Source organism: Lactuca sativa, chromosome 4 (genome assembly GCF_002870075.4).
Source record: "Lactuca sativa cultivar Salinas chromosome 4, Lsat_Salinas_v11, whole genome shotgun sequence".
Lineage (NCBI taxonomy): Eukaryota > Viridiplantae > Streptophyta > Magnoliopsida > Asterales > Asteraceae > Lactuca > Lactuca sativa.
The window spans coordinates 277306094-277319951 of record NC_056626.2 but is presented as its reverse complement, the minus strand read 5'-3'; the positions used below and the strand labels follow the sequence as shown (position 1 = coordinate 277319951).

General features: G+C 37.3%; 1 protein-coding gene across 1 annotated transcript; it reads right to left on the bottom strand.

Annotated features, from left to right (window-relative positions):
- Nucleotides 1-3123: 3123 nt before the first annotated feature.
- Nucleotides 3124-4710, bottom strand: LOC128133630 (uncharacterized). Its single transcript, XM_052771142.1, has one exon. The coding sequence runs from the start codon at nucleotides 4708-4710 to the stop codon at nucleotides 3124-3126; it is 1587 nt and encodes a 528-aa protein (XP_052627102.1).
- Between the last annotated feature and the right edge of the window lie 9148 nt (nucleotides 4711-13858).

Genomic DNA, 13858 nt, shown 5'->3' with positions numbered 1-13858 from the left:
AATATAGAAAAAAACGAAATGGGCTTATAAAGGCTCTTATTGTATCTTGTAAATCACTCTTGGACTTGAATTATGGTAATCCAACTTTGATTGGGTCCAATGGGTCTCCATACACTTTCTTGAGTACAAACTTCTCTAACCAATCCATTTAAAGCCTCTTTGAATGTTTTAGCTCGTGCCCTCGTAACTGGTCATCTGGCATTTGATTTGGATCCTTTGTTGACAGCTGTGGGTTTGCATCATTCCCCTCCTCTTGAAAAGGATTTGTCCTCAAATCAGAACCTACATCAAAAGGAGCTAGATCAGTTACATTGAAAGTTGCACTAACATTATACTCACCCGGCAGGTCCAATTTGTATGCATTGTCATTGATACGCTCTAAAACTTGGAAAGGACCGTCCCCTCTTGGAAGCAATTTTGAACGTCGTTGGGCTGGAAATCGTTCTTTTCTCATATGTAACCAAACCCAATCACCCGGTTCAAAAATCATCTTGCGTCGCCCTTTATTCGCTTGTTTTGAATATTGCTCCGTTCTTCTTTCTATATTTAGTGTTGCTTTCTCATGTATCTGTTTCACAAATTCAGCCTTTTTGTTTCCATCTAAGTTAACCTGCTCAGAAAAAGGCAAAGGTGATAAATCCAAAGGAGTCAAAGGATTAAAACCGTATACAATTTCAAATGGTGACATTTTTGTAGCAGAATGAGTGGCACGATTGTATGCAAACTCAACATGTGGCAAACAGTCCTCCCATGTTTTGATGTTCTTCTTTATTAAAGCCCTCAACAAGGTGGACAAGGTCCTATTCACCACTTCTGTTTGACCATCCGTTTGTGGGTGGCAAGTTGTTGAAAACAAGAGTTTTGTCCCTAATTTTGCCCACAAAGTTTTCCAAAAATAACTCAAAAACTTAGAATCCCGATCTGAGACAATGGTTTTTGGCATTCCATGCAACCTGACAATTTCTCTAAAAAACAAATCAGCAAGGTGAGATGCATCATTAGTTTTATTGCACGCAATAAAATGAGCCATTTTAGAAAACCTATCAACAATCACAAAAATAGAGTCCTTTCCACTGTTGGATCTTGGTAGACCCAACACGAAGTCCATTGAAATATCAACCCATGGTTCACATGGTATTGGAAGTGGAGTATATAAAGCATGATGTTGAACCTTGGATTTGGCTTGCTTGCACACAATACAATTATTGCAAATTCTTCCAACATCCACCTTCATTTTTGGCCAAAAGAAATGTTCCTGCAAAGTAGATAATGTTTTTGCGATCCCAAAATGTCCCATAAGGCCTCCACTATGTGCTTCTCTAACCAAAAGCTCACGCAAGGAAGATTTAGGAATGCAAAGTCTTGATTCTTTGAACAAAAAACCATTATGTAAGAAAAACTTTTCAAAAGAGCATTGTTCACAAGCTTGGTAAATTTGACCAAAATCAACGTCATTGTGGTATAATTCCTTGATTTGTTCAAATCCTAGAATTTTGAAATCTAGAGAAGAAAGTAGAGAGTGTCTACGTGACAAAGCATCAGCCACAACATTTTCCTTACCTTTCTTGTATCGGATGACATAAGGAAATGTCTCAATGAACTCCATCCACCTAGCATGTCTTTTGTTTAATTTGTGTTGTCCTTTTAGAAACTTTAAGGACTCATGATCTGAATGAATTACAAATTCTTTAGCCCACAGATAATGTTGCCATGTTTTCAATGCTCGGACCAAAGAATAAAGCTCTTTATCATAAGTTGGGTAATTTAAAGTTGCCCCACTTAATTTTTCACTGAAATATGCCAAAGGTTTACCCTCTTGCATCAAAACAGCACCAATTCCAATTCCTGATGCATCACATTCAATTTCAAATGTTTTGTCAAAATTAGGCAAAGACAACAAAGGAGCATGAGTTAAGTGAAACTTGAGTTGTTGAAAAGCATGCTCTTGTTCTTTGCCCCATTTAAACCCAACATTCTTTTTGATGATTTCTATAAGTGGTGATGCTAAAGTGCTAAAATGTTTGACAAACCGGCGATAAAAACTTGCCAGGCCATGAAAACTTCGAACTTCACTTATAGTCTTTGGAGTTGGCCAATCTTGGATGGCTTTTACCTTTTCTTCATCAACAGCCACTCCTTGGCAGCTCACCACATACCCAAGGAAAACAACTTGGTCAGTACAAAAGGTACACTTCTTCAAGTTAGCATATAGCCTTTCTTTCCTAAGCACACTCAAAACACATGTCAGATGCTCAAGGTAATCTTTTGGACACTTTGAATAAATCAAAATATCATCGAAGTAAACAACCACAAATTTGCCAATATATTCACGCAAAACATGGTTCATTAATCTCATGAAGGTACTAGGAGCATTAGTTAGGCCAAAAGGCATTACTAACCATTCATATAAACCATGTTTTGTTTTAAAAGTTGTTTTCCACTCATCACCTTCTTTCATGCGAATTTGGTGATACCCACTTTTTAAATCAATTTTTGAAAAAAGTTTTGCTCCATACAACTCATCAAGCATATCATCGAGTCGGGGAATGGGATGACGATACTTTACCATAATATTGTTGATGGCACGACAATCTACGCACATTCTCCAAGAACCACCCTTCTTTGGCACCAACAAGACTGGAACGACACAAGGGCTCATACTTTCTTGAACCAATCCCTTTGCAAGTAACTCTTCAACTTGCCTTTGTAGCTCCTTGGTTTCTTCAGGGCTTGTTCTATAGGCTGGTTTGTTGGGAATAGACGCCCCAGGCATAAAGTCAATTTGGTGTTCAATCCCACGAATTGGTGGCAATCCATTTGGAAACATCTTCAGCAAACAAGTCTCCAAATTCCTGCAAGAGAGAGGTAACATCACTCGGAAGAGTTCCGGCCGAAATGTTAGTGGCTATTGGAGCTTCTTTGAACAAAAGAACCACAAAATGCATTTCTGATTTAAAAGCTTCTTTTATCTCACTTTGTTTTGCCAGTGCAATATATTTATTTTCCTTTTTTTCTTTCCCTCTTTTTTTCATGTTTTCTTTTTTTTTTTCACTCTCTTTTTTTTGTTCACTTTCTTTTTTTTTGTTCATTTTCTTCTGTTTTCTCACTCATTTTTTTTGTTCATCATCTTTTTTTTCTCTCTTTTTTTCCTTCGCTCTCTTTTTTCGCATCTTGTTGAAGTTTTACTTGATCTTGGTAAACTTGAATTGGTGACATTGGTACAAGAGTTACCGGTTTTGTTTTGTATACAAAAGTGTATTTGTTAGTGAAACCGTCGTGACTTACGTGTCTATCATATTGCCATGGTCTACTTAGCAGCAAGTGAGTGGCTTGCATAGGAACAACATCACACAACACCTCGTCTTCATATCTTCCAATCCGAAATGAAACCATCACCTGTTTTGTAACTCGCACCTCACCACTATCATTGAGCCATTGAAGTTTGTATGGTTTTTGATGCTTCATCGTGGGTATACCTAACTTTTCAACCATGGAAGTACTTGCAACGTTAGTACAACTCCCACCATCAATTATAACACTACATACCTTGCCTTGAACATAGCAACGAGTATTGAATATATTCTCCCTTTGGGCATCGTCTCCCTCCTTGGATTGAATGTTTAGAGCTCGTCTTGCAACCAATAAATCACCTTGAACAGCCACCTCTTCATCATCACTACAATCTTCCGGTGAAACTATAGAATCTGATTCATCCGTTTCGATCTCGCCATTTTCTCTAACCACCATGGTAAGCTTATTTGGACATTGACTTGCAATATGACCCCTTCCTTGACACTTGAAACACTTTATGTCACGATTCCTAAAAGTAGAAGAATCAGTTTTTCCTTTTGAAGAGTTTGTTGTTTTAAGATCAGATTTGGAATTAGAAGAAGAAGTAGGTGTATTTTCTGATTTTTTTGAAGTACTAGCCTTCCAAGTGTTATTTCGAGACCCGCCACCTCTTTTTAATTGTTTTTCAATTTTAACAGCCATATGGACCATGTCTTCAATTTCAACATAATGTTGCATCTCAACGCGATCACGAATTTCAAGATTTAAGCCATTTAAGAATCTGGCCATGGTTGCCTCAGGATCCTCCTCAATATTGGCATGAACCATCATAACCTCCATTTCTTTGAAGTAATCATCAACACACTTGCTGCCTTGTTTTAAGCTTTGAAGTTTATTGTGGAGATCACGAAAGTAATGACTTGGCACAAACCGTCTTCGCATGACACTCTTCATTTCATCCCATGTCTCAATAGGCCTTTCTCCATTTCTCCGTCTAGTGATTAGAAGTTGATCCCACCATGTTAGTGCATAATCAGAAAACTCAACTACGGCTAGTTTTACCTTCTTACGGTTGGAATATTCATGACAATCAAATATGAACTCCATTTTTGTCTCCCATTCAATGTACGCGTCCGGGTCTGATTTGCCTTTGAAAAAAGGAACTTTCATTTTAATAGAACTTAAATTGTCATCTCTTCGTGACCTCCTTCTATTTGGTCGCCTTTCAGGTTCCCAACCATCATCCTCCTCTTCCCCGTTAGAAACCTGTGATGATGCTCGAGATCGAGTTCTTTGTACTTGTGCCTCCATTCGGTCCATTCTTTCATGTACTTGGTTAAATTCATTTGTCATCAAACGTCGCATCTCATCCATCATAGCTTGAACTTGAAGGTTTGGTGGGGGGTTTTGATCACCCATCTTATATTTCTGCCAAAAAAATAAAAAATAAAATAATAATAATAATAATAATAATAATAATAATAATAATAATTTACTTCCTCCCAACACTCACTCACGTGTTTCTCTCAAAAATAGTTCACTCAACCCTCGTGTATCCCTCGAATGGCTTTTACCCTCTTTTAGTCTCACCACACAGCCTTTTACCACTCCCTTTTAACTCTTAAAGTTCTAAACAAACTAAAGAAGCAGTTATCAAATTTGAACTTGTGGCCTTGAGGAATTCAAACTTACCAAACAAATCAAAAGAAATTGTATCCAAATTAAAGTAACCTCAATACACGAAAAGAAAGCCAAACAAACTTGGCTTTGCTAATGATGAAGCAAACAATGGGTTATTTTTTTTTATTTTTTATTTTTTGAAAAAAAAGACTACACTTGCAATTCAAATTGACTTTATAGAAAAAAAAAGGCTTTACTTATTCCTCATCTTCTTTCTTTCTTTTTTTTTTCCTTTTTTTTTTGTTTTTTTTGCTTTTTTTTTCTTTGTAAATATTTTTTTTTTGTAAATATTTTTTTTTTCTTTCTATTTTTTTTTTGCTTCTTTTCGTTTTTTTTTACCTTTGATTTTTTTTGAGGAAACTAATAGCCAAATGAAAACATAAAGGAAATAAAAGAAATGTAGAATATAGAAGTTTGACAACTTAGAAATTCAAAAGTCGCTAGTAAGAACCTTGACAACTTGTGACAAGACCCACTACCAATATGCGTCTTAGAACTCAAGTAATCAAGGAAGAAAACAAAATAGATATGCAACACAAAGAACTGGCTCTGATACCAAATGATGTGATCTCACCCAAAATGGAGGTTTGAATACGTTTCGCCCGATCGTTCTTTTGGTTACAGAATTGTAAAACAAAGGTGGAAACCGCGACTCGTTGTCTATAAAGAGACAAGAACCTTGGTATAAAACGCCACAATCAACCCACCAAATTGATTGATAAGTTTGAACGCCACAAGCTATGAAAATCTGATAAGTTCTAAAGTTCACAAAGAACGAAAAAAAGAGTTAAAAACTCACAAATTGTATTCAAAACTTGATTGATTTCAAATGGATACAAATACCACGTTTTTATAGTGTGGGAAGAGCACCTAAAGAGCCATGAATAAAAGAAGTGTCTTTAATTTAAGGCATTTAACCCCCAAGTTTAAAACTATGAACCTAGACATGGTTTATCACAAGGTTCATGTAACCTAAGACCCTTTTATCTCCCCAACACTTATTTAGGATATATAAAAAACGAAAATTACATAAAAATATAGACAAAAAACGAAATGGGCTTATAAAGTTTCTTATTGTATCTTGTAACTCACTCTTGGACTTGAATTATGGTAATCCAACTTTGATTGGGTCCAATGGGTCTCCATACACTTTCTTGAGTACAAACTTCTCTAACCAATCCATTTAAAGCCTCTTTGAATGTTTTAGCTCGTGCCCTCGTAACTGGTCCATTGGCATTTGATTTGGATCCTTTGTTGACAGTTGTGGGTTTGCATCAGGAAACCACATGTCTTTCAACATGGTGACTTGGTTTAGGTGCATATGAGGAAAGAACGTTTTCGTAACAAAAGGAAGAACAAAAGTTGATGCCAAGAGCTGAAGGTCCTTAAAAACCTTTGTAAGTGGTCTATGGTGTGAATCCTTACAAGCCTTTGTATATTATTCAATTTCCAAACGATGAATTGGATCACAAGGATGCTAATGACAAGTTGAAGGCCATGACGAAACTACACCAACAAGCTCGTGTGAAGATTGAAGCCGTGAATGACGTGTACAAACAGAATTCCAACATGTATAGGAAACCTCGTGTCTTTCAAGATGGTGACTTGGTTTAGGTGCATATGAGGAAAGAACGTTTTCCAAACAAAAGGAAGAACAAAAGTTGATGCCAAAAGCTGAAGGACCTTATAAGCCTTCATAAGTGGTGTATGGTGTGAATCCTTACAAGCCTTTGTATTTGATTCCATTTCCAAATGATTAACTGGTTCACAAGGGATGCAAATGAAAAATTGAAGGTCGTGATGTAACTACACCAACAAGTTTGTGTGAAGTTTGAAGCTGTGAATGACATTTACAAACAAAATTCCAACATGATTAGGAAACCACGTGTCTTAGAAGATGGTGACTTGGTTTAGGTGCGTATGAGGAAAGAACGTTTTCCTAACAAAAGGAAGAACAAAAGTTGAAGCCAGGAGCTGAAGGTCCTTACAAAGTGGTGACACATGTCAATGATAATACTTACAAGGTTGATCTGGGACGAGACCATGGAGTGCATGCTACCATTAATGTGGGAGACCTTTCACCGTATCTTGTTGAGGATGGCCTTGATGAATTAAGGTCATTTCCTTTCAAAGAGGGAGGGGAGGATCCATGCATGGCTCATGAAAAGCCGAAAAAGGTGATGGATTAGTGATTACTAGTAGGCTAGAAGGTGGTTTGTACTCAATGGTTGGGTTGTGCATGGTAACTTACGTATTAAATTAGGGTCGCATGAACGCTAGGGCAACATTTTAAAGGCTTAATAAGTGCTCAAAACAGTTACTTTTTGCTTCATCAAGCCTTCTAGCCATTGTTGATACTCTTTGGTGGATTTGGGTTACACTTTAATGCTTCTTTTTGCTCCTTAATGGAGCGTGGACACTTTTTTCACTCTTTATTGTGTTAGACGTTTTTTGTGTGGTTTCATGAGTTTCATTAATTTCCATTATTAGTTTTACTGAGTAGTTGGTTGGGTGGCTAGTAACCACCAACTTTGTTATAAAGGCTTAATATAAGCCAATTATGCATGGAAAAAAGAGATAGATGAAATTTTAATCAAAATAACCTTTGTTCACTTTGAACTATAGTTATAGTTCACTACTTGTCATTGTCGAGATGTGTTCTTGACTTGATACGCATTCAAACAAATATTATGTCTTGGATAGTTTTCACGAGTATACAACTTAGTAGGTCTTGATTTGTTACTAATCTATCCATTTCTTCCCATACACCTATCATTTGTGGTTGGTATTCTAGCTTAATTTACCTAAACACAGCCCCACTCACTTAATCAAGCCCATAAAGGCATCAAAAGGTAATCACCTTTGTGTCCCTAAACATGCAATACGGGAGTTGCTGATTCGTGAAGCTCATGGTGGTGGTTTGGCGGGTCATTTTTCCATTACCAAAACTTTGAAGGTGCTTTAAGAACATTTCTTCTGGCCTAAAGATGTTAGGGATGTAACCAACATAGTGGGAAAGTGTGTTACATGTCGGATGATGAAAAAAACTTTCAAGCATGGTGTTTACACTCCTTTGTCGATTCCTATTCGTCCTTGGCAAGAGGTGTCAATGGAATTAAGTATGGTTTTTCCTAGAACTCAAAGGGGGAAGGAATCCGTTATAGTGGTGGTGGATAGGTTTTCAAAAATGGCTCACTTTATGCCATGTAATAAAACCAATGATTCATCTAATGTGTCTGATTTGTACTGTAAAGAAGTGGTCCGCTTGCATATTATTTGTAAAACTATTGTTTCTGATAGGGATTCCTTGTTTTTGAGTTACATTTGGAACACTTTGTGGAGGAAAGTTGGTACTAAGTTACTTTTTAGTACGTCCCATCATCCACAAACTGATGGGCAAACGAAGGTGACTAATAGAACTTTGGGTATGTTGTTGAGGGGGTTGGTTAGCAAAACTCAAAAACAGTTGGACATCAAACTTGCACATGCTGAGTTTGCCTGTAATCGTTCTCCTACTTATGCTACAGGTCATTGTCCTTTATAAGTGATGTATGGTGTGAATCCTTACAAGCCTTTATATTTGATTCCATTTCCAAACGATGAATAAATTCACAAGGATGCTAATGACAAGTTGAAGGCCATGATGAAACTACACCAACAAGTTCTTGTGAAGATTGAAGCCATGAATGACGTGTACAAACAGAATTGCAACATGCATAGGAAACCACATGTCTTTCAAGATGGTGACTTTGTTTAGGTGCATATGTGGAAAGAACGTTTTCCTAACAAAAGGAAGAACAAATGTTGATGCGACGAGCTGAAGGTCCTTACAAGCCTTTGTAAGTGGTGTATGGTGTGAATCCTTACAAGCCTTTATATATTATTCCATTTCCAAACGATGAATTGGTTCTCAAGGATGCTAATGACAAGTTGAAGGCCATGACGAAACTACACTAACAAGCTCGTGTGAAGATTGAAGCCGTGAATGACGTGTAACAACAGAATTCCAACATGTATAGGAAACCTCGTATCTTTCAAGATGGTGACTTGGTTTAGGTGCATATGAGGAAAGAACATTTTCCAAACAAATGGAAGAACAAAAGTTAATGCCAAAAGCTGAAGGTCCTTATAAACCTTCGTAAGTGGTGTATGGTGTGAATCTTTACAAGCCTTTGTATTTGATTCCATTTCCAAATGATGAATTGGTTCACATGGATGCAAATGATAATTTAAAGGCCATGATGTAACTACACCAACAAGTTTGTGTGAAGATTGAAGCTGTGAATGACGTGCACAAACAGAATTCCAACATGAATAGGAAACCACGTGTCTTACAAGATGTTGACTTGGTTTAGGTGCATATGAGGAAAGAACGTTTTCTTAACAAAAGGAAGAGCAAAAGTTGATGCCAAGAGCTGAAGGTCCTTACAAAGTGGTGACACATGTCAATGGTAATACATATAAGGTTAATCTGGGATGAGACCGTGGAGTGCATGCTACCTTAAATGTGGGAGACCTTTCACCGTATCTTGTTGAGGATGTCCTTGATGAATTAAGGTTATTTCCTTTAAAAGAGGGAGGGGAGGATCCATGCATGGCTCATGAAAAGCCGAAAAAGGTGATGGATTAGTGATTACTAGTAGGCTAGAAGGTGGTTTATACTCAATGGTTGGGTTGTGCATGGTAACCTACGTATTGAATTAGTGTCACATGAAGGCTAGGGCAACATTTTAAAGGCTTAATAAGTGCTCAAAACTGTTACTTTTTGCTTCATCAAGCCTTCTAGCCATTATTGATACTCTTTAGTGGATTTGGGTTACACTTTAATGCTTCTTTTTGCTCCTTAATGGAGTGTGGACACTTTTTTCATTCATTAGTGTGTCATACGTTTTTTTGTGTGGTTTCATGAGTTTCTTTAATTTCCATTATTAGTTTTACTGAGTAGTTGGTTGGGTGGCTAGTAACCACCAACTTTGTTATAAAGGCTTCATATAAGCCAATTATGCATGGAAAAAAGAGATAGATGAAATTCTAATCAAAATAACCTTTGTTCACTTTGAGCTATAGTTATAGTTCACTACTTGTGATAGTCGAGATGTGTTCTTGACTTGATACGCATTCAAACAAATATTATTTCTTGGATAGTTTTCACGAGTATACAACTTAGTAGGTCTTGATTTCTTACTAAGCATTTGTGGAAGTTATTTTAGCTTAATTTACCTAAACACAACCCCACTCACTTAATCAAGCCCATAAAGGCATCAAAAGGCAATGACCTTTGTGTCCCTAAACATGAAATACAGGAGTTGCTGATTCGTGAAGCTCATGGTGGTGGTTTGGCGGGTCATTTTTCCATTACCAAAACTTTGAAGGTGCTTTAAGAACATTTCTTCTGGCCTAAAGATGTTAGGGATGTAACCAACATAGTGGGCAAGTTTCTTACATGTCGGATGCCGAAAAAAACTTTCAAGCATGGTGTTTACACTCCTTTGTCGGTTCCTATTCGTCCTTAGCAAGAGGTGTCAATGGAATTCAGTATGGCTTTTCCTAGAACTCAAAGGGGGAAGGAATCCATTATAATGGTGGTGGATAGGTTTTCAAAAATGGCTCACTTTATGCCAAGTCATAACACCAATGATTCATCTAATGTGTCTGATTTGTACTTTAAAGAAGTGGTTCGCTTGCATATTATTCTTAAAACTATTGTTTCTGATAGGGATTCCATGTTTTTGAGTTACATTTGGAACACTTTGTGGAGGAAAGTTGGTACTAAGTAACTTTTTAGTACGTCCCATCATCCACAAACTGATTGGCAAACGAAGGTGACTAATAGAACTTTGGGTATGCTATTGAGGGGGTTGGTTGGCAAAACTCAAAAACAGTTGGACATCAAACTTGCACATGCTGAGTTTGCCTGTAATAGTTCTCCTACTTATGCTACAGGACACTGTCCTTTATAAGTGATGTATGGTGTGAATCCTTACAAGCCTTTATATTTGATTCCATTTCCAAACGATGAATTGGTTCACAGGGATACTAATGACAAGTTGAAGGCCATGATGAAACTACACCAACAAGTTCTTGTGAAGATTGAAGCCATGAATGACGTGTACAAATAGAATTCAACCATGCATAGGAAACCACATGCCTTTCAAGATGGTGACTTGGTTTAGGTGCATATGAGGAAAGAACGTTTTCGTAACAAAAGGAAGAACAAAAGTTGATGCCAAGAGCTAAAGGTCCTTACAAGCCTTTGTAAGTGGTCTATGGTGTGAATCATTACAAGCCTTTGTGTATTATTCAATTTCCAAAAGATGAATTGGTTCACAAGGATGCTAATGACAAGTTGAAGGCCCTGACGAAACTACACCAACAAGCTCGTGTGAAGATTGAAGCCGTTAATGATGTGTACAAAAAGTATTCCAACATGTATAGGAAACCTCGTGTCTTTCAAGATGGTGACTTGGTTTAGGTGCATATGAGGAAAGAACGTTTTCCAAACAAAAGGAAGAACAAAAGGTGATGCCAAAAGCTGAAGGTCCTTATAAGCCTTCGTAAGTGGTGTATGGTGTGAATCCTTATAAGCCTTTGTATTTGATTCCATTTCCAAATGATGAATTGGTTCACAAGGATGCAAATGACAATTTGAAGGCCATGATGTAACTACAGCAACACGTTTTTGTGAAAATTGAAGCTGTGAATGACGTGTACAAACAGAATTCCAACATGAATAGGAAATCACGTGTCTTACAAGATGGTGACTTGGTTTAGGTGCATATGAGGAAAGAACGTTTTCTTAACAAAAGGAAGAGCAAAAATTCATGCCAAGAGCTGAAGGTCCTTACAAAGTGGTGACACATGTCAATGATAATACTTATAAGGTTGATCTGAGACGAGACCATTGAGTGCATGCTACCTTTAATGTGGGAGACCTTTCACCGTATCTTGTTGAGGATGGCCTTGATGAATTAAGGTCATTTCCTTTCAAAGAGGGAGGGGAGGATCCATGCATGGCTCATGAAAAGCCGAAAAAGGTGATGGATTAGTGATTACTAGTAGGCTAGAAGGTGGTTTGTACTCATTGGTTGGGTTGTGCATGCTAACCTACATATTGAATTAGGGTTGCATGAAGGCTACGACAACATTTTAAAGGCTTAATAAGTGCTTCTTTTGGGTTACACTTTAATGCTTCTTTTTGCTCCTTAATGGAGCGTGGACACTTTTTTCACTCTTTATTGTGTTAGACGTTTTTTTGTGTGGTTTCATGAGTTTCATTAATTTCCATTATTAGTTTTACTGAGTAGTTGGTTGGGTGGCTAGTAACCACCAACTTTGTTATAAAGGCTTAATATAAGCCAATTATGCATGGAAAAAAGAGATAGATGAAATTTTAATCAAAATAACCTTTGTTCACTTTGAACTATAGTTATAGTTCACTACTTGTCATTGTCGAGATGTGTTCTTGACTTGATACGCATTCAAACAAATATTATGTCTTGGATAGTTTTCACGAGTATACAACTTAGTAGGTCTTGATTTGTTACTAATCTATCCATTTCTTCCCATACACCTATCATTTGTGGTTGGTATTCTAGCTTAATTTACCTAAACACAGCCCCACTCACTTAATCAAGCCCATAAAGGCATCAAAAGGCAATCACCTTTGTGTCCCTAAACATGCAATACGGGAGTTGCTGATTCGTGAAGCTCATGGTGGTGGTTTGGCGGGTCATTTTTCCATTACCAAAACTTTGAAGGTGCTTTAAGAACATTTCTTCTAGCCTAAAGATGTTAGGGATGTAACCAACATAGTGGGAAAGTGTGTTACATGTCGGATGATGAAAAAAACTTTCAAGCATGGTGTTTACACTCCTTTGTCGATTCCTATTCGTCCTTGGCAAGAGGTGTCAATGGAATTAAGTATGGTTTTTCCTAGAACTCAAAGGGGGAAGGAATCCATTATAGTGGTGGTGGATAGGTTTTCAAAAATGGCTCACTTTATGCCATGTAATAAAACCAATGATTCATCTAATGTGTCTGATTTGTACTGTAAAGAAGTGGTCCGCTTGCATATTATTCGTAAAACTATTGTTTCTGATAGGGATTCCTTGTTTTTGAGTTACATTTGGAACACTTTGTGGAGGAAAGTTGGTACTAAGTTACTTTTTAGTACGTCCCATCATCCACAAACTGATGGGCAAACGAAGGTGACTAATAGAACTTTGGGTATGTTGTTGAGGGGGTTTGTTAGCAAAACTCAAAACCAGTTGGACATCAAACTTGCACATGCTGAGTTTGCCTGTAATCGTTCTCCTACTTATGCTACACGTCACTGTCCTTTATATTTGATTCCATTTCCAAACGATGAATTGGTTCACAAGGATGTTAATGACAAGTTGAAGGCCATGATGAAACTACACCAACAAGTTCTTGTGAAGATTGAAGCCATTCATGACGTGTACAAACAGAATTCCAACATGCATAGGAAACCACATGTCTTTCAAGATGGTGACTTGGTTCAGGTGCATATGAGGAAAGAACGTTTTCCAAACAAAAGGAAGAACAAAAGTTGATGCCAAAAGCTGAAGGTCCTTATAAGCCTTCATAAGTGGTGTATGGTGTGAATCCTTACAAGCCTTTGTATTTGATTCCATTTCCAAATGATGAATTGGTTCACAAGGATGCAAATAACAATTTGAAGGCCATGATGTAACTACACCAACAAGTTTGTGTGAAGATTAAAGCTGTGAATGACGTGTACAAACAGAATTCTAAAATGAATAGGAAACCACGTGTCTTACAAGATGGTGACTTGGTTTAGGTGCATATGAGGAAAGAACGTTTTCTTAACAAAAGGAAGAATAAAAGTTGATGCCAAGAGCTGAAG